Source organism: Delphinapterus leucas, chromosome 2, assembly GCF_059928025.1.
Source record: "Delphinapterus leucas isolate spDelLeu-1000000601 "Yukka" chromosome 2, BTC_Dleu_Yukka2, whole genome shotgun sequence".
Lineage (NCBI taxonomy): Eukaryota > Metazoa > Chordata > Mammalia > Artiodactyla > Monodontidae > Delphinapterus > Delphinapterus leucas.
Window position 1 is genome coordinate 85,494,621 of NC_143130.1, and position 22,337 is coordinate 85,516,957.

The 22,337-nt window shown below is 37.6% G+C and overlaps 1 protein-coding gene across 4 annotated transcripts in view; it reads left to right on the top strand.

The window, feature by feature from the left end:
- DMXL2 (Dmx like 2) overlaps positions 1 to 22,337 on the top strand; it is a 162,805-nt gene that overhangs the window by 20,024 nt on the left and 120,444 nt on the right. For 3 of the 4 annotated variants that reach the window (XM_022579483.3, XM_022579479.3, XM_022579480.3), the window contains exons 2-3: positions 15,145 to 15,270; positions 18,074 to 18,145. In XM_022579483.3, coding sequence (XP_022435191.1) covers positions 15,145 to 15,270; positions 18,074 to 18,145 — 198 coding nt within the window. Of the gene's footprint in view, positions 1 to 15,144; positions 15,271 to 18,073; positions 18,146 to 22,337 lie in introns of those variants that run through there. The other variant, XM_089907227.1, reaches the window with a different exon arrangement.

Sequence of the window (22,337 nt, forward strand, 5' to 3'; positions counted from 1 at the left end):
GACAGTTGGAATATGAAAATAAGTGATAGTAGTGGATTATCACCCTTTGAATGAGGTAAGAACTCGTGATCTTTAATATAAAAAGTACAAAAATGAATAAGAAAACTCAGGGGGAGGGATAAATTAGGAGTTTGGGATTAATATATACGCACTACTATATACAAAACAGATAAACAGCAAGGTCCTACTATATATAGCTTAGGGAACTATAGTCAATATCTTATAATAAACTTTAATGGAAAAGAATATATGTATAAGTAAATCACTTTGCTGTACACCAGAAACTAAGACAACATTGTAAATCAACTATACTTCAGTTAAAAAAAAATAAGAGGGGACTTCCCTGGTGGTCCAGTGGTTAGGACTCTGTGCTCTCACTGCCCAGGGCCCGGGTTTGATCCCTGGTCGGGGAACTAACATCCCACAAGCTGCATGGTGAGGCCAAAAAAAAAAAAAAAAAAAAAAAAGAAGAAAATTACCGTTTGGCAGCCATCATGGTAATAACTGATTAGGCAAGAATCATCCAATGGATGCTAATATTCGTGGGTAAAAGTTTGATAAGTAACAAGATATTTATATAACCTCAAAATAGCTTCCCACAAAATGCTTATTAATTACAAAGGAAAAAAAATAGCTTTATAGAGGAGAAACTTGTCAGATACCACCTTTAACAACCGATCGAAGTTAACATCACCAGAGATGGGACAGGTAGACAAATGTGCCTCTTAGTAAAATGCAGTGAGAACATGGCTATATTTCCATGATGTTCCTGCCCAAAATGCATAACTGGAATCTAATTATAAGGAACAGTGAAAATGCAGGCCATGGACTTGGAAAAGATAATTGCATCACATATATTTGACAAAGGATTGGTATCCAGAATATAAAAATATCTATAAATCAATAAGAAAAGAACTGAGAACTTAATAGGAAGTGGATGAAAGTCTTGAACAGGCATTTCACAAAAAAGAAAGTCTAGATGACTAGCAAACATATGAAAAGAGAGGCTCTTCCTTATTAGTAATCAGAAATGCAAGTTGAAATCAGGAAATACCATTGCATACCTACCACATTTGCAAAAGATTAATTTGACATATCTGGTGATGGCAAGAATATCCATAAATGGGAATCCTTATACACTGCTAGTGGGAGTATTAGTTCATACAACTACTTTGGAAAATGCTTTATCATTATATACCAAAATTTAAGATACATATTCTCTGTGATCTGTCAGTTCTTCTCTATATATATTCTAGATAAATACATATAATATGCAGGATATGTCTACAAGAATGTTCAGAGCAGCATTTGTGTTTGTTTCTTAGAGCAGCATTGCTTTTAATAATATGCAAACAGTCCAGGAACATTAGAATGGATACATTGTGGTACATACAAGGGAATATTAATAAGTAATGAAAATGAATGAATCACAGCTATATGTGTCATGAATTAACCTCTGACCAAATGTTCATGAAAAGAGCAAGATAAAAGAATACATGCAGTATGATTTCACGTACACAAAGTTCAGAGGGCCGGCAAAACTAAACCATGTTATTTAGGCATGCATGCAGAAGTAGAAAAACTACAAAGAAAAGCAAGGGAGTGATTTCCCAAAAAAGTCAGGGCAGTGCTACTTTGCTTGTGGGAGAGAAATGTCCTTTTGAAGGGACACACGGTCTTTTGGGTTGCTGGAAATAGTGTCTTCTTTTTTTAAGTGGTGGTTATGCACACGTTCATTTTAGTTTATTCTTTGTGGTGTCTGTTTTATGTACACCTCTAGCTTTTAAAAAAAATCGACTTAATGGAGTTTTGTGAGGGAGTGGATATAGATGTATTTTGTTGTTTTATTTTTTTGTTTGCTATGTTTAATGAGAATCTCAACCCTTCTTTGTAAATTAAAAAATACAAAAACAAAAACTTACCATCCACCTCTCCCTGTCCTCTGGCGAAATGTAAACTTCATGTGGTAGAGAGAGACCTGCCTCTTTTCCATCACATTCTGCCCTGTGTGCCTGGTCCACGCTAACTGCTCAGTAGACGTTTGTTGACTTGAATCCCCACAGTCATCCCGCTGTGAATATTTGTTGAGACTTAAATGGTACAAGGAACAAATTACCTTAAGCAATGGGGAATTATGAGAATACAGAAGAGGAGTAGAAGACTGTGAGGGAAAACTGTGGCCTGCCATATCAGTAAACAAAGGATGCTGTAGTAAACAAAGGATGCTGCATCCCCCCACCCCCACCCCGTGAGCCCTGAAGGAGCACAGGACAGAGGTGAATGGGCTGCCTGCTGTCAAGCTGTCAGCTGCTGCAGCCACCCCCAAAGGTGCACCCTGAGGAGACTCAGGATGGGGAAGAATACTGGTCCTAGATAGCTAAGGTGCATATCAAAGCAATGATTTCAATGAGCCCAGACTCTTGCATCTTCCCATACGAAGAAAAATGCTAAATTCATTCACTTGAGATGTTTGGTTTTCTTTGGTTAACAGTAATCTTGTGTTGCGACTACGTGGTCTTTGTTGCAAAACTCCTATATATCCTGGCTTCTCCCTTACCTCTTCAGAGCAGTCCCTCAGAACTACCTGAGAGGCTGCCTCCTGGCCTTGAAGTCCTCAGAAAGTCCGCCAAATAAAATATAATTCTCAACGTTTAGGCTGTGTAATTTTTTTCAGTCGACAAGACAACTCTTCCAAGAATCTTCTAACACAAGTCGTACGTAGTACAACTGGGCCTCAGATATCAGGAACTTGGTCGGCTCGGGGGACTGGTTACTCTGTCTGTGTTGGACTGTGTGGCTGTCATAATATCTCAACCTCTCCCTGTGTTGGATCCATTAAAACTGGCTTGCATGAGGACCGCAGGGACCGCCCTGGCCTCTGTGTACATAAAGCCTGTACATAAAGTCCTTTTGGCTTTACTGCCTATTACTACCTGCTACATTTCTTGGTACTTCCTTGAATATCCAGAAAGTGGAATCTGACCCAGCTCACCTTTTTTTAAGCCAGGCCACATCATGGGTTGCTGGCCAGCCTGTAGCTTTTTTTTTTTTTTTTTAACATCTTTATTGGGGTATAATTGCTTTACAATGGTGTGTTAGTTTCTGTTTTATAACAAAGTGAATCAGTTATACATATACATATGTTCCCATATCTCTTCCCTCTTGTGTCTCCCTCCCTCCCACCCTCCCTATCCCACCCCTCCAGGTGGTCACAAAGCACTGAGCTGATCTCCCTGTGCTATGCGGCTGCTTCCCACTAGCTATCTACCTTACGTTTGGTAGTGTATATATGTCTATGCCTCTCTCTCGCTTTGTCACAGCTCACCCTTCCCCCTCCCCATATCCTCAAGTCCGTTCTCCAGTAGGTCTGTGCCTTTATTCCTGTCTTACCCCTAGGTTCTTTTGGTATTAAATTCTTGGCCTTTGGAATCAGGTGTCACCCTGGTCCAATCAGTTGTATGCGGTGAGTGTTGGTCACGTTGTCTGCCCAGGCTGTGGGTGGGGCAGTTTCACTTAGAAACGTCTGCGAGTCTGATGGACAATACGCTTGACGTGATAACTATAATTTTTCTATTATGGGATGTTTAGGTTGTTTCCCTTTTTTTTTATTACTTTAAATAATGCTGCAGTAAACATCTCGGTACTAGTTGTAATGTTTGTTTGCACATCTGAATGTTTTCTCAGGATAGAGTCCTAGAAATAGACATAATGAATCAAAGTACTTAAATCTCTTTGCAGTCTTTTAATTCATATTACCAAATTGCCTTCCAGAAAAGTCACATGTTTTTATACTGCAATAGTGTATGAGAGTGACAGGTGCACCATACTCTTGCTCATTGCTTTTTGCTGTTCATTCTTCAAAGCTGAAAAAAGTACATTCGGCTATTTAGTGCTCCAAAAGCCTTTCTCTAGTACATATTCTGGGTCCCACGGGATCACAGATGACTACTTTAGTAACTGTAACTTTATTATACATATTTTTTTTTGCCAGCTTTCTATCCTAGTATCCTCATTGCTGCTGCTCTAATATCATGGACAATTCCATATTTTCCTTGAAGCCCTGCTCTGAATATCCCCAGTCTTCGTACCAGTTTCGGTTCTAGTCAGGGCAAGGGACAGATGAACTGAAGTAAAAACAAGGTTTATTTCAGTATACACAATGAATCATCAAGGAAGGGCACCTGAGCTTCAGCGTGATTAGAACTAAAAAGCTGGTAGAATAAACCGCATTTTCTTAGAGATTTTGCATACATGTTTTCTTGTGAGTTCTTTCTTATTTTTGGATATCTGATCCATTTGCTTCTCAAACTGGTGATTTCAGTTTCAAATTGCACATGGTTCTTAATGGCTGCCTTATCCCTGAGTATGTATGACTTTTCAGCTCAACTCTCCCTGCTAACTCTGGGTTTTCTGGTTTAAATTCCCCAGAATAGACTTCGGCATAGCTCATCTTTTTCAGCTATTAGCAACTGGTCATTATTCTGGACCCATCCTTGCCTCCTGTCAGCTTTGAGTAGGGGAAAGAGTCACAAGATGTAAAACATTTAGCTGGGGTTCTATGTAAAATAGTGTACACTGGATTATTTAATCTTTTTATCAAGACTTTTTGAAGCAAATTTGTGTACACTTAACAGAATCACAGTTTAGAAGTTGAAAGGGGTCTCAGAAGTGATCTAGTCACAATCTTTCATTTGACTGATTAAGGAATTATCTGTAGAGAGACTGTGATTTGCCCATTGTTATAGTCAGTGTTAGCACCTCTAGATTCTCAAGAATGTACTCTTTCCATCATACTGCAGGATTGGAAGTTTAATTACAATTTAATAGTTTAATCATATTATTTGGGAAATATTTTTTTGAACACTGTCAGGACCATCTCCCTCAAAATATCAACATTTAGGTTAAATGATTTTCTGGAAATGGCCAGTAGTTAACAAAATAATTGAAAGTTGTCATAAACATTACATATTAATATTGCTACATAATATACTATTAACTTTAAAATCCTTTCACATGGAAAATGTATTAATAACAAATTAAGGAACAAGATATTAGGTACTTATTTTCTCTATTTCTAATAATTTAATGTCCAAAAAAGCTCATTTTATTTCTTTAGACGTAGCAGTTTTAAAAAGTAGTATCTTACTTCAGTATTCTCTATGAGGCAAATTATTTTATACTGTAAGCTTTAGAGAACAACTTTGAGGCTGAAAGGTGACTCTTAGTTTTTATACCTGCTGGCCAGTCCATGGGGCTTATTGTTACCAGTATTACTACGATTTCCTTTATACATTTTTGATAATTAATACTTTGAATGGTTTATTCTTAGCACTGACATAAAATAGTTATTTATAAGAGAAGATAATTTTTGGGTTTTATTTCCAGACCTACCTTTTAATGAGAATGCAGGTAAATGGAAGATAGAGCTGGTTTTGTAATGGTTAATTAGAATTAATTAATTAATTATGGCATATTTTTCTTTTCAAGGTCTCATTTTCCTTTCAGATGGTACTAGTATCAGTAAATTAAAAAAACATATGTTTGTTCTTGGTTCAAGGGTATAGAAATAGGCTTAGTTTGGACTATAGGTGTCTGTTTCTTTTTATCTTAGTATTTAGAAGTTTTTTTATAGGTCCATCTTGTTAGTAAATTATCAAAATTGGCTAGCTTTTGACTAATATTAAAAATAGTTCTTGTTTAAATTTAACGTTTTAATTTTAATTAGAGAAAGTTCTACTTTCAGATCACTTTCTTCTCTGGGGTTGTTAGGAAGAAATTAAAACAAAAATCATTTTGTCTCTTACCCCTTAATCACAAATATGTAGTATTTCTTCAATTTTATTCTCTTCCTTTTTTCTGGCCATAAATTTTTGTTTTTACATGCTATTAATCTTTGTCTTATGTATCACTTAGCATACTGCTTGCAGCTTTGCTTTCTTCTACTGTTACTTATAAGTAGCCTGCTAATTTTGCATTTCCTGGTGTGGGTTGTTTCTAAGAGGAACAGTCCCTTTGGTTACCACACAAGAAGTCATAGTAGATTATTTCCAATGTTGCTTCACACATCATTGGCTTAGTCTGAGCTTTTTGCATAATATTTAGTTTTTGTTTGTTTTGTTTATTTTAATATATAGTTTCTTTCTCATTTATTTTGCTCATTCAGCATTGTTGAATGAACTTCAAACTGTTGGAATGATTGAATCATCTCAGTAAAATGTGTTCTTACTAGTGTGGAAGAAAGAGCTTCTTTTCAAATACTACCCTCTCACCCTTTTCTAACTCTAGTTTAGACTTGTATCTGAGGCTTATTTATTTTGGGGGGTGGTGGTAGGCAGTAATTGATAATGGTAAGGGTTTGACTTTAGGTGTAGAAACTTATAGGAAGACAGGTGAGGCTGATTGAATATATTGCTGATAATAAGTACTCATAGGGACTTCCCTGGTTGTCCAGTGGGTAAGACTCTGTGCTCCCAATGTAGGGGGCCAGGGTTTGATACCTGGTCGGGGAACTGGATCCCACATGCATGCCACCACTAAGATCCCGCATGCTGCAACTAAGACCCAGCGCAGCCAAAAAAAAAAGTACTCATTTTGTAGACTTAAATTTCATTTTGAGAACTCTCATTAAGTCCAGAATGTGTATTTTTTATGCATAAGTCTGTGGTTTCCTGGTAAGCCATAAATTAGGTTTTAAAATAGTCAGTGGCTTCTTATGATCTATTTATAAAATTTTAAAAATTGGAATTGTGTATTATATTAATGTACTATCTCAATTAAGAAAATGTTTTCTTTGATATGTTTGCACCTTCATATGTCTTCAGCTCAGGTATTTTGTTAAAAAAAAAAAAGAATTCGTTAGCTACGTATGACAAAGGATAAGCTCTATGAAGAGCGCTTATAAATCACTGAGAACAACAGTACTAAAGACCTAGTTAAGAAATGGACCAGTGGGAGTTCCCTGGCAGTCCAGTGCTTAGGACTCCCCACTTCCACTGTCAGGGGCCCAGGTTCTACCCCTGGTCGGGGAACTAAGATCTCACAAGCTGCGCTGTGTGGCAAAAAAAAAAAACCCAGAAAAATAAATGGACCAGTAACAGGAATAGTCAGTTTGAAGAGAAAGAAATACAAATGGCTGATAAATATATGAAAAGATGTTCCTAATAAAAATACAAATTAAAACAAGTAGATGCCAGGTTTTGTTGGATTAGAAAGATTAAAACATTTGATAATGATCAGGATTAGTGATGAAGTGGACAAACAGGTACTTTTTTATATCTGGGGAGTATGATTTTTTTGAAGGGCGGTCTGCTTTAGTTTTTTTTTTTTTTGCCGTACGCGGGCCTCTCACTGTTGTGGCCTCTCCCGTTGAGGCTCCGGACGCGCAGGCTCAGTGGACATGGCTCACAGGCCCAGCCGCTCTGCGGCATGTGGGATCTTCCGGGACCGGGGCACAAACCCGTGTCCCCTGCATCGGCAGGCGGACTCTCAACCACTGCGCCACCAGGGAAGCCCTGCTTTAGTTATTAATTCTAATCACTGACGCAGCAAATAATGTCTTAGAATTTATTTTATGGGTATATTTCCATACATATGCATAGTATCATTTACATGAAGATGTTCATTGAAACATTTTTTGCAATAGTAAAAGACTGGAAACAACCTAAATTAATTATGGCAAAGCCACAAAATGGAATACTGTGCAACTATTAAGAAGAATGAAGTAATTCCTTCTGTGGGATTTGGAAAGTTTTCAAGATATATTGTTAAGTAAGTGGACAAGAAGTTGCAGAATTGTGTATAGCATAATCCTTTTATGTTAAAAAGAAAGATTTATATGTAGATACACTTGTATGTACACTAAACATTTCAGGAAGAGTTCATAGGTAACTGTTAAGTGATTCCTCCTTGGCTATGAGTGGGGACGGTCAAGGCTAAGAAGGTGACTTAATTTTCCTGTATAGTTTTAAAATTTAGTACATGTGTTATTCTCTCTATAAAAAAGAATATTTTGTCATTGAAAGCATAAAACACTTTAAGTGGTTTATTTAGCTTTAATGGATAAGTACTATTTGAAAGTTCTAGCTTAATAAGGGATCCATTCAGCATTCAATAAGGAAACTTATTTATCCATTTTAGAAGTTAATTTTTAATTCTGTGAGTATCATAAGCAGTTAGGGTTTTAACTAGGTGACTAAAATGAAGAGAGGGAAAGGATGTTTTCTTGAGAAATTTTTGTTAATCTGTGCGTTGTTTTCTTGGTTGTAAAATTTTTTCATAGGTCAACACTGACCTCTTAAGACTATTTCCTAAAGGTGACTTGGTACAACCAAGTAATCATGAAAGCCCAGACAACCCTGTATTCTCTTTAGTTTTTTGTTTGTTTATAGAGCAGAAATCACAGCAGAAATGAAGAATATAAATGAATTTATGTAATTAACCAAGAAGATGAACAAAAATTTAAGCACTAGAAAACAATATGATAGAAGTTGGTCATCACTGAAGTGTATAAAACAGTGTAAAAAGATCTAAATTTGCATGCCAGTATGTGTTTGCCTTGTGACTTAGGACTTTGATTAAATCGTATGAACTTCCATTTCTTTATATTAAAGTGGGATTAATAACCAACTTCTAGGTTAACTGCAGCCTTGAAGGAAAGACTAGGAATGTGGAATGCATAGTACAGTCCTTGTACCCAGCAGGCTTTCAATAAATGGCACCTCTTTCTTGTAATTATTTTTCTAGCTTTTACTAACATGTGCCTTATATTTATATGAATGAAAACTCTCAGGGGGAGGCGGGAGTTTAACAGTAGCACTCTTGGTAGAGTATTCTTGTTAAATCAGACTATAACACCTTGTTAAGTTAGTGAAAACTTTGAACAGGCTTAGTACCTCTTGATTCATCAGTGCTATTCTTTTTAAAATTTAGACACATCTGTCAACAGTTGTCACTGATCTCAAAATTTGACCCTGTAACTCCCAGGTTGTTAAAGCATCCAACTACTCCATAGAAAATGCCAGTATAATGTATTCATACTCTGTATTCTTATAGGAAAGGTCATGTTTGTGTAAGATTTATTTCTCAGCCATAAAAAGTAAAGAAATTGAGTTATTTGTAATGAGGTGGATCGACCTAGAGTCTGTCACACAGAGTGAAGTAAGTCAGAAAGAGAAAAACAAATACCGTATGCTAACACATATATATGGAATCTCAAAAAAAAAGGCTCTGATGAACCTAGGGGCAAGACAGGAATAAAAACTCAGATGTAGAGAATGGACTTGAGGACATGGGGAGGGGGAAGGGTAAGCTGGGATGAAGTGACAGAGTAGCATATATACACTACCAAATGTAAAATAGATAGCTAGTGGGAAGCAGCTACATAGCATAGGGAGATCGACTTGGTGCTTTGTGACCACCTAGGGGAGTGGGATAGGGAGGGTGGGAGGGAGATGCAAGAGGGAGGGGATATGGGGATATATGTATAGCTGATTAACTTTGTTATACAGCAGAAACTAACACAACATTGTAAAGCAATTATACTCCAACAAAGATGTTTAAAAAAATAGGAAGAATAAATTTTTAAAAATTGGGAATTCCATGGTGGTCCAGTGGTTAGGACTCGGCACTTTCACTGCTCAGGCCTGGGTTCAGTCCCTGGTAGGGAAACTAAGATCCCATAAGCTGCAAGGCGTGGCCCCCCCCAAAAAAATTTTTTTCTTTACTTTACACTTTAATTTATCTAAGACTTAAGGGAAATCTGAGAAATTAGAACAGTGTTTGAGATATGAGTATTACTTATTTGAAATACTACATTATGAAAATAATGTAGTCAAGGCAATTAGTATATATTAAACTGAGGTTAGAGAAGACTGAGTGTGTTATGCCTATTCAGCTACACTTAATCATTGTTCAGAATGACATTGAACCCTCTAGAGAAGGCAACAGTATTTTTATTATTGTCACGATGGTGTGTTAATTCAGAGGATTTTATGGCTTTAGAAAATGATACTTAAATTTTTTTCAAGTGTAACATTTTAATAAGGTAAAAGAAGAGGGTCACTTGTTTTTCAGCCTCAGCTAATTGACAGGGCTCTCCTAATGATATTTTGGATCTCACAAATAAAAACATAGAATCTTGGTAATAACAAATACTCAGGTTTTTAGCTCCCATATAATAATTTTGGGATAACACACTTTGTCTAAGGAAGAGATTCTTTAAGGCATAAACTAATGAAATCTATGGACCCAGTGAAAACCAGCACATTCACATGGTTTTAAATATAATTTCCAGGATTTCAGAGACCTCCTGAAACCATCTATGATTCACACCCACTAGACTCAGGTTGAAAACTTCAATCAGGTTGGAAATTTAGTTTCAGTGCTCAAAGTAGAGACTAGTTTTCTCTTTCCTGACAGGATGGATTCAGTCTCCAAAAGTAAGGTTAAAACAAGTGAGGGTTAGAGCATGTCTTTGCCTTTAGAACTTGTGCTACACAATTATCTCTTAGTTATAAACTGTCAGCTAGTTATTAATTCTTCATCATAAGGACAGTTCAGTCCTTCCATAAAAGAAACTCCCACGTGAAGAGAAGGAAAGGATGTTTTTCTAAGATTCTTAGAAAAAGAATCTTGCGTTTGGGCCAATACCATATCCTTGACTTTGAGAAATATTTTATATACATCAGTACTGTTATTAGTGCAGGACACTGGTGTGTGGTGCTATGGCATAGGGGTGGTTCTCCCAGGAACCCAAGGGAAGAACTTGGTTAAGGGGTTCCATTTGTTCCAGAAAGGGCTTAGTGCCCTTTTTCCTGCTTCCCTCTAGTGATCCTGTAGCTTCTCTACCACATGTGGAATAGTTAGTTTATACTCAGCCGAGTCAGAGATGTTTATTTACCTAGTACAAAGAAGCCCATATCTTGTACTCTCTGGGATCATTTTAGTATTTGCTTGTAGTCTCAGTGAGCGCCTGCTTTTCCTTCTGCACTATAAACTTTTCCTCTGGTAAAACTGAATTCTGAAAAAGAGGAATGAAACAAATTGCTTTTGACCTAAAATGGAAAGAATGGAAATCTCTTGAGTAATTATAGATTTTGTATAAACCTTCTCAGCTGCTGGTCTTTACTCTGAGCTAGATGCTGTGGGAAATTATACTTGGGATTACAAATATGAACATGGGCCTTTTAGTGCTTATAAGACATCTTAGTGGAGTTGGGGTGATGCACTGGAAAGAGCAGGAGCTTTACTATGAAGCAAATGAATCCTCACTCTGTGAACTTGGGCGAGTTACTTATCCTTTCTGGACCTCAGTTTCTCCACCTTTACAAGGGGGCCTGTGAAGATATGATATTCATAAAGACCCTAGCAGACTGCCTGATCATAGAAGGGTATTCAATAAATGGTAAATTATTAAGGAAGGCTTTGATAGATTCTCTTCTGGTAGGTCTTCTAAATCCATGATGCTGTTAGACTGGAAAATAAGCCAAAATATCTTTCTTTTTCTTTGTATAGCTACCATCATAAACTTGGCTAAATTATTAGCTTATATCAACTGTCTGAACTCCATGTTCTTTGACCAAGTTTCCAGGTACATAGACGAGCCAGAAATTAGGAAGATTTTGAATCATTTATTTGTTATACAGATATCTGTATCTGTTGAGGGCTGTGCACATGCTGGGTGCTAGGACTACAGTGGTAAACAAGAACATGGTCCTTGCTCTGATGGACCTCTCAGTGTAGTAGGAACCAGACAAACAAACGCACATGTATATAAATCATTAAAATCTTATGCGCCTTCAGTTATAGAATGCATGTGATTCAGTACTGACTGGTTATGAGTCCCCTGTTCTCGCACACTTGGGGTTATGTGTATTTTAGACTCTTTAGAGAAAGGTGAAGAATAATAATATTCAACTTCTGTACTTTTCCAGCTCTTTGTGTGCAGTAGTTTATGGGGTTCCATTCTAGCCATGACCATGGATATTATATAAAAGAGTAGGTATTGCCTAGGTGTGGTTCCACAGGACGCTAGTGCCACACATGATTGTTCTGTTATGATGGTAATTACTAGTTTGATAAGGGATTTGAGACCATTTTAGACCAGTGGTCTCTAAACTTTTGGTAACTGCATAGTATTCTACTCGATGGATATTCAGTAACTTATTTAACCACTTCCCTACTGATAGATGGTATGATTATTTTCAGTTTTTGCTGCTTAAAATAATGAGGCAGTGAATATCCTTCCCTATGTATTTTGGCAAGCTTTGCTAGTATGCTTATAGGAAAATAGGGACTTGTCAATCAAAGGGTATATTGTATTTAAAATTTTGATAGATATTGCCAAATTCTTTTATCCATGACGATCCTGATTTAGTAAGTCTGGGGTGGGACCACTCAGTTTGTATTTTTAACAAGTTCCCTAGGTGATTTTTGAGGCAGCCAGGTTTGAGAACTATTGCATTTCAGAAAAATGGCAAGATTCTCTACTTCTAAGGAGCATGGTACATGTCCTCTGGCAAAGGTCAGGCAATTATGGCTATCTAGGGAGGAGTAAAAATCCTCTTCAGTGACTGAGCAGTAAGAGCCTATGTCTAGAGCAGCTGTTGCTGGGGATGGCCCATCTTTAGAGAAGCAAGTGTGCTAATACTTATCTGAAATATTTTATGTCTCTTTGACATGTAATGTAGGGGAAAAGAACATAAGAATTGTAAGGACCTGAGTTTGAACATTTTCCACTTACTAACTGTATAATCTTGGGCAAATAAATGAACTTGAATCTTTCTTTATATAATGATAATGATACTCTCTTCCTCTCAGGTTTGTTGCAAAGATGAAAGGGGGAGTGATTTAATGTTTATTTACTTATTTTTTTGCTGCTTTGGGTCTTCGTCACTGCGCACGGGCTTTTCTGTAGTTACGGCGAGCGGGGGCTACTCTTGGTTGCGGTGTGCGGGTTTCTCATTGCGGTGGGTTCTCTTGTTGCAGAGCACGGGCTCTAGGCGCATGGGCTTCAGTAGTTGCAGCACGTGTGCTTCAGTAGTTGCGGTGCATGAGCTCAGTAGTTGTGGCTCGCAGGCTCAGTAGTTGTGGTGCACGGGCTTAGTTGCCCCGCGGCATGTGGGATCTTCCCGGACCAGGGCTCGAACCCGGGTCCCCTGCATAGGCAGGCAGATTCTTAACCACTGCGCCACCAGGGAAGTCCCGATTTAATATTCATTGAGTACCTTTTGTCTTTGCTGGTAACTTATAGATATCTCTCTCTCTCATGGCAGTTTGTCATTTAGTTGTGATTGGTGATTCACTTGGTTGTCTCCCCAATAGACTCACTGGGACCACATCTTGTGTTTTTGTATTCCCAGTTGCTAGCCCAGACTTGGGACATCATGCACTGTTTTGTGTCTTTAATGAGTGACGTGTGCTAAGCACTATGGAAATAGATTTTCTGTCCTAAGAAATAAGTATTATTTCTTCCATTCTACCACAAGGAACTGCTCAGAGAGCTTAAGTAACTTGCTTAAGATCCTGTAGTACTGCAGAACCAACACTGAAAACCCTACGTGTGGTGATTCCAAACTAGGTAAAGTTTTGCTCTTACCATGAATCTGCTTTGCTGAGATAATGCTATAAAGTACTTTGGAAATTGTGAAATGTTTAAGGGTAAGATTATTTTTGTTATTTTAATAATGTAAGTGTAAAGGTTAGCATGGTGACACAAACATTTCTTCTACCTATACTCAGGATTCCCATTCAGTTTACCTTTCTTGAATGCATAGCATAGCAAATCTGCTTTGTCTATGAGAGTATAAGTGGTTATTTCCTCCTGGGAGTGATTTTTTCCCCCATAGTTCCTTTGTTTAAAATTCCGTCTTTGTTTTTCATTTGGGGAGCTTTCTGGTATATGCAAACACATGAGTTGAAGATAGTTTATAGTAGTTAGAGCAGGATTTTGGCAACACTGGAAGTTTCAGTGACCAGTAGAAGTAGTGTCTGTCTTCCTCTCTGGTCTTTATCTTCAGTTCCCTCTTTCATTACCAGCCATATGTGGACCTCACTGGCTTAGCTGTCATCACATGTCAGCCCTGGCTACTGGATATCTGTATTTTGTAGGACATGATCATATTGCTTAAGGCTGTAGAAATAGTGGGAAAAAAATATCACCTCATAAACTTTATGTTGCTTTTTGTGGGGCTTTTTCATTTGAGAATTACATTGTTAGGTTGTTTTAAATATTTAATCATAAGTTGAGTTTGGAAGAAAAAAAAATGTCCCCACCCTCTGGCCCTTATGTCATCATAAAATTCACAAAGTTGCAAAACAGGAATAGCATACACCAAGAAGAAGTGTGGTAATAGGAAGAAATATGCAGTTTTGCTCATTATAGTTCTTTTGAACAAGGGAATTTTCCAGGAACTTGACTTTGTGTTTTATTTTATTTTCCAGACCAAATACTTGTCACATTTTATATAAATCAGTTAATTTTTTATTTTGTTTAGCGTGTGTGTGCGTCTAACCACTTTGGATTGGTGTCCTCTCTCTGTCTCTCTGTCTTTCTGTCCTGCCTGGTAAGGTTGAGGGGAGGGGGCAGGCAGGCTGGCTTCATCATGGATTCACTTCGGCAGTTGAGTTTGTTTAGTGTTTGCCTTAGTGCATGTAATTCTGCCTCAGGGGTTCATGTCTATTTAACTAGCTCTTTAAGCCATGTGGAATTGTGTTGGAAAATGCATCTGATTTCTATCTTGATCTTCCTCAAGCCTGGTTTGAACCCTGGGAATGCAATTGCAGCCTTCAATACCTCATTACTTTCAGGTGGAGGTTTTATTCTTTAGGGTTTACTGAGATGAGCTTCAGAGAGAAATTCTAAACCAAAAGATTTATGAGGGATGGAGGCTATAGTGTTTAAGACCTGGAAGAACCCTTTTCCTGTTAGTAGCAGTTGTTGAATGATAATGCATGGTGTGTCGTCACCCCATGTTTTTGGTGTGACTTTTAATGTTCTGATTTGGAAATTGACATTTTTAATATTCTTACATTAACTATTTTTGTAAAATATGTCACAGTATCCTTTGCAATAGCAGCAAAAACTAAGATAAACTAAAATAATTCACAAATTACATATCTTACATAATGTAAAACTTTTCTTTTTAGGCATATGGATCGGGCTGTGATATTGTTATTTTGGCAAATGACTTTGAATGTGTGCAGATCATTCCTGGTGCTAAGCATGGAAACATCCAAGTCAGCTGTGTGGAGTGTTCTAACCAACATGGAAGAGTAAGGGATTTATTTACTTTATTAAATGTCATCTTTTAATGTATTTAACAATCTCAGAGAGTATTCTTATGCTTTTATATAAGGCTTGCCTACACTTTCTAATTATGTATTATATCTTGCTTAGATGGATGTTAATAGGAGTGGGTAAAATGATAGGTTATGTACAAATTTTAAAGAGCCATTAAGCTGATAAGTGATAATTAACTGTTCTACCTGTATATACTGTCTTAAAAGATTTGTAGGCTTCATATTCCTGTGTGTACTAATATTCTGCCAGTTGATAGTTCTAGCAGCTATTAAGCCAGTAGCAAGGAAGTAAACTTTTATCTTCTATATCTAGCATACCTTATCTCTCCCAAATTATAATAACATCAAATTTTTATCAAGAAATGTAGCAAGTTGTTAGCATCTAATACAATATTTGTCATGTAACTGATGCTTTGTAAAGTTTCTGTTAATGAAACTTTATTTGTTGTTTGAAGAATGTTAAAGTTCATTCACTCAGACTTTAAACAGAGGATTTATTTTAAAATAATTCAAGTTTCATCATATGTTCCTCTCCCCCCAAATTTCACACATAATATACATCAAATTTTGATCATATGTAAAGTAAATATAGCATATTTGCTGTATATTCTAGCAATTCATTAAGGCCAATGTTGTGTAGCAGAGTTAAATGTTTCTATGGGAATATAAGAATGATATTTTTCCTGTAATAACTGTAATAATTTAAACAGTTTTAGTGTTCTAAAAATTGTTCTTTACTAAGTAATAATAAATTTTATCAAGGATATGTTAAATCGGAATATTCATGGTAATAAATAGTAATCATGCAAATTTATGCCAAATAATAAATTGTGGTATTATATCATTTCTACTGTCCTACCCTGCTGTTTGTATTAAGCTTTAATATTTGGGTAAATGTGCCACTATATGACAATCCAATGATAAAATTGACATGGTATTGAAACACTGAATTTTCTGGTGTTTTCCGATGCTTGTTTCTTGCTTTTCTGAATTTTTTCCCCAGTCGTTCTCCCTAAGTATTGCTTACTCTTCAGAAAACACTGAGAGTGTCAGATTTCTCTCATTAATTTTTTATTGCTCATCTCCCTATTCCAAGCATGGTAGCTTTAAACCTGCTTAGAGTTGTTAACGATAGTTGTCAGAGATGCATTTTAAGAAATTATTTATGTGCTGGTGATGATCACAACAAACAGATACTCTGGGAGCAAAATTTTTGTTTTTGTTTTCTTTTTTTTTTTTTAATATAGAAGCCCTTGGTTTTCATAACCATGTTTTTACTTTTTCTAACCTGGTTGAAGGTAAAGTAGGCCCAAATTGTGACATCTCTGATTCACTGTCTTTTATTGCCATCTTCTCTTATTTCATTTATCCCCAGTCCTTGTGATGATTACTTTCAAATTTATGACTTTGTATTAACCAGTTATAATCATTCGTTCATTCATTCATTGACATGTTGAATGTGATCATTCATAACACTTTTTACCTCAGTGTTACCGTGGCCAGGCATTTTAAGTAACTCTCCCCCTACCATTGTGGAGTACAGCTTTTTCTTGGAAAGAAAGTTAGATATTAAATAACAATTAAAATCACTTTTTTGGGGACTTCCCTGATGGTCCAGTGGGTAAGACTCCGCGCTCCCAGTGCAGGGGTTCCGGGTTTGATCCCTGTTCGGGGAACTAGATCCCACATGCGTGCCGCAACTAAGAAGTCCGCGTGCCGCAACTAAGAAGTCTGCATACTGCAACTAAGGATCCTGCATGCTGCAACTAAATATGCCTCAACGAAGATCCTGTGTGGTGCAACTAAGACCTGGCACAGCCAAAGTAAATAAATAAATATTTAAAAGTAAATAAATAAATACACTCTGAGTGACTATAGATACTAAAAATAAATAAATAAATAAATAAATGAAATCACTTCTTTTGCATTAGAGTGCCCTGAAATCACAGTAGACCTTTTCGGCTTGCCTTAAAAACATGTATACCTAATTTAGCTTTATAGGTTAACCCATAGACCTAGAGGTGTGAGAAGAGATGGTTTTTGGTCTGTTCCCTGTAGTTGTTTCCCTCTTGCCAAGAGGAAGATAACTGGGAACTGGCTTTCAAGGAATTATTGGAAAACAGGCTCTGGTAAGCTCCTAGGAACAGAGGAATTTGTGTTTCTTCTCATCAGGCATGTGACGTGGAGCAAAGTCCTCTTGGCCCCCAAACTCCTCCTAGCTTAAGTCCACTAGAGATGTCTATATCAGCTGTTTCTCCTCCAGTTGCAGTGGATGTCTCTCTGGTTTCTCCTTAGTCCATTTTCTCTATTCCTCCTTCTACATGGTGTTCCCAATTGGTATTTTTTGTTTGATGGTATAGTTAATGGCATTTTATTTGATATATTTTTAAAACCTGTTGCTCTTTGATGTCTTTTTCTACTTCTTATGGTTTTTATATTATTTTCACTGGATTGTAAAGTTTCTGACAGATGTACCATTGAAATGTGTCTTCGTTAATAAAAGTTATTTCTGTATTTAAAAATGAAATTTTTATAGGAAAGGATGATTTCTTTGAATAGGTCAACCTTGTATTTGATATGGAAAATAAAGCCTGAATTTTTGATAAGAGAAGAGATTCTTAAGTCCAGTACTTTTCCAGTTACATTTATGGAAGGGAATAAACCATAAATACTGTATTGGGATTGTATGTAATCAGTTTATACATTATTGTGAAAAGAAAGTTACCTTTATTTTCTCTTTTCCTTAAATATTAATGCTTTGTTCATTCTTTTTTAGGTTGCAGCTTCATATGGTAATGCTGTTTGTATTTTTGAGCCCTTGGGCATAAATTCTCATAAGAGAAATTGTGTAAGTATTAAATGGTAGTAGAAAAGTTTTATAATTGAGTTTGGAATCCAGTTGACAGCAATAAAGAGCTCCTTAGCAGCTGGTGCTGAAGGTGGTCTGGAATATCAGTGTGAAGTTTGTCTGGTGCTTTATGGTAAGATCTTTTACATTCACTAGGAATATATTCCTAGGCCTTTTAGAAAATCAGTTTCCTAGAATATTGCTTATTGAGATTTGCCTTGTTAATTGGGATCTACCCCCAGGTGAACTCCTGTTGTTTCTTATCTAGATTACTAGACTAGTCTCCTGTCTAATATCTATCCTCTTGCCCTTTGTCTGTTCTCAGCAGAGTAGGTCATGACACTTCTCTGCTAAAAACTCTAATGGCTCCATACTTCTCTCACATTTAAAGCCAGAAAGCCTTAGAATGGACTACAGCCCTTCTTCCTCCACCCCCGCCTTGCCCCCCACACCTGCACCCATTTATTACCTCTCAGAGCTCATCTACTATTCTTGTCCTCTCTGGTCGCTCCAGCCACACCGGCATTTTCACTGTTCTTTGGATAGTTACCTTCTCATCTTTGAGCCTTTGCATTGGTTGTTCTTTTGTCTGGAATGTCCTTCTTTCTCTAGATAGCTCCAGGGCCAGTTCCTACAGATCCTTTAAGTTTTTGCTTAGTAATACCTTCTCAATTAGATGTGCCTTGACCACCCTTCCCTTTTTTTAAAAAAATAATTATTTTCCTTAATTTTTTTTTTTGGCTGTGTCGGGTTTTAGTTGCGGCACGCGGGATCTTTGTTGAGGCATGCAGGATCTTTTCGTTATGGTGTGCGGTCTGCTCAGGTTTCTCTCTATTTGTGGCGTGAGGGCTTCTCTCTAGTTGTGGTGTACGGGTTTTCTCTCTCTAGCTGGGGCGTGCGGGCAGGCTCGGTAGGTTTCGGCACGTGGGCTCTCTCTTTGAGGCAGGCGGGCTAAGTTGCCCCGAGGCATGTGGGATGTTAGTTCCCCGACCCGGGGATCAAATCTTCATCGCCTGCATTGGAAGGTGGATTCTTTACCTCTGGACCACCAGGGAAGTCCCTTGAACACCCTTTTAAAAATTGCCAGTTGGTTCTCCCACTTTCCTTCTAACCTGCCTATCTTTCTATTTTTAAACCTTTTTCAATAGAGCACTTATCTTGTTTATTTATTTATAGATTACTATTTAGAATGTAAGCTCCATGAGGGTAGGGAGCTTTGTTTCTTTTGTTCACTGATGCATCTCAAGTATCTGGAACATAACAGGTACTTCTAAATATTTGAATGAAGGAGTTAGGAGCTTAGGTAAACTCACTGGGTGCTGAATTATATTTTGTCTTAATATTCAGAAAATCCAATATGGTTAGAAAAATTTTTTAATTTTAAAATTACTACATGCATTAGAACTCCACCGTCACTCACAAATAGTTAAAACTGCCAGTGTGAAATCTGAACGGCAAGATTTCACCTCTTGACGTATTTACCAGTAATTAAAAAAAAATTGTATTCTTAACTGCAGTAAATAAGTGGTTTTGATATTTTTCATTAAATGTATGTATATGAGTTTTTTTTACATTTACCCCCAGAAGTACAAATTATATCATAGTCTCTTCCCTATGATAATATTATGAAATGCATATTAAATTTTCAGAGTACTGGACTTCCCTGGTGGCGCAGTGGTTGAGAGTCTGCCTGCCGATGCAGGGGACACGGGTTCGTGCCCCGGTCCGGGAAGATCCCACATGCCACGGAGCGGCTGGGCCCGTGAGCCATGGCCGCTGAGGCTGCGCGTCCGGAGCCTGTGCTCTGCAACGGGAGAGTCCACAACAGTGAGAGGCCCGCGTACTGCAAAAAAAAAAAAAATTTTCAGAGTACTTAAGAGTCATCGAGAGTACATATTTAAAAATTCAGGGGCTTACCTGGAGGCACAGTGGTTAAGAATCTGCCTGACAATGCAGGGGACATGGGTTCGAGCCTTGATCCGGGAAGATCCCACATGCCGCAGAGCAAATAAGCCCCGTGCGCCACAACTACTGAGCCTGTGCTCTAGAGGCTGTGCGCCACAACTACCGAGGCTGTGCTCTAGAGCCCATGAGCCACAATTACTGAAGCCTGTGTGCCTAGAGCCCATGCTCCGCAACAAGAGAAGCCACCTCAATGAGAAACCCTCACACTGCAACGAAGAGTAGCCCTGACTCGCCACAAATAGAGAAAGCCTACGTGCAGTAATGAAGACCCAATGCAGCTAAAACTAAATAAATAAATTTATAGAAAAAAAATCAGATTCCATAAATAAATGATACAAATGAACTTATTTACAAAACAGAAACAGATTTACAGACTTTGCAAACAAACTTATGGTTACCAAAGGGGAAAGGTGGGGGGTGTGTGGGAGGGATAAATGAGGAGTTTGGGATTAACATATAGACGCTACTATATATAAAGTAGATAATCAACAAGGACCTACTATACAGCCCAGGGAACTCTACTCAATACTCTGTAATAACGTATATGGGAAAAAAATCTGAAAAAGTATAGATGTATGAATGTGTATAACTGATTCATTTTGTTGTACACTGGAAACTAACACAACATTGTAAATAACTATACTCCAATATAAATTAAAAATTAAATTTAAAAAAATGGAAAAAAAATCAGATTCCAGACCTCACTCCCCGAATTTCTGCAGTGTAATTGGTCCACAAATTACACTCTGAGAAGCACTAATGGAAAGAATGTTAGGGATAGCTCTAGTTTTAGGAATGATTTTTTATTACTGTAAATAGTTCTGTCGAGCAGTATTTAAAATACTGTTGTGACTGTTGTTGGGTCAGCAGTGATAGGGCTTAAAAAATAACTTTTTCCCTGATTAATAAATATAAAATTACTTTTGGACACTGACATTCAGGTTTTTTAGTTGTATTTGAAAATTCCACCTCTAGATAGTCATGAAATCTTGAGTAAATTATTTTATTGTTAAATATTTTAAAAGTATTATAATAAGAGAGGGCATTGCCATTTATTAAATTATTACTTGCCAAGCAATTGATGTATAACTTGCCTATAAAAAGCCTTGACATGGCTTTATATTGCACTATACTTTCACAAAAGGGCATTTTTTTTTTTTTTTTTGCGGTACACGGGCCTCTCACTGTTGTGGCCTCTCCCGTTGCGGAGCACAGGCTCCGGACGCGCAGGCTCAGCGGCCATGGCTCACGGGCCTAGTCACTCTGCGGAATGTGGGATCTTCCTGGACCGGGGCACGAACCCGTGTCCTCTGCATCGGCAGGCGGACTCTCAACCACTACGCCACCAGGGAAGCCTACAAAAGGACATTTTATGTTTGTCTACTGAAAAGAGATATCTAAACTTTTTTACTTACTGTATTTCATGGGAAAGCTGCGACTTTTAAATCTTTCTACACTTTAGAATGGAAACAGTAAGAAAATAGAATGGAAATTATTCAAATATAGGTCAGGTTTGTGGGTTTTATATATTATATGGTTCAAATTTGTTGGCTTTTTGGAAGGTGTATCTAGTTTTATTTTAGACATTGACTCCATAGGATTGTGTTAATTTGTACTTCTTTCTAATGTGCGTTTACTTTGTTTTTATAAACATTTATTGAGCATCTGTGTACCAGTCATTACAACACTGAATACACAAAGCTCATTGTGGCATAATCCCTGCCCTTGAAGAGTTGCAGTGTAATAGGAGAGTCAGATATATAAACAAATAATTCAGTGTGACCAGTGTTATAATGGTAGAATGTAAGTAAAAAGTGCTCTGAGTGCTGCCAGGATGTCAGAAGAGGCTTCACTGCAGAGGTGATGATTTAGCTAGATCCTGATGTAACCATAGGAGTTTGTAGGTGGAAAAGAGAGGGAGGGATACCCTAAGAATAAGAATGTGTTTATAGGGGCCTCCCCTGGTGGTCCAGTGGGGAAGACTCTGCGCTCCCAGTGCAGGGGGCTTGGGTTCCATCCCTGGTCGGGGAACTAGATCCTGCATGCATGCCGCAACTAAGAGTTTGCATGCCACAACTAAGAAGCCTACATGCCTCATTGAAGATCCCACGTGCCACAATGAAGACCCCGCGCAGCCCCCCCAAAAAAAAGATTGTGTTTATAGACATGGAAGGAAGCCTGGGAGACATGCTTTGTTTGGGTGTGGCAAACAGCCTGATATGGTAGA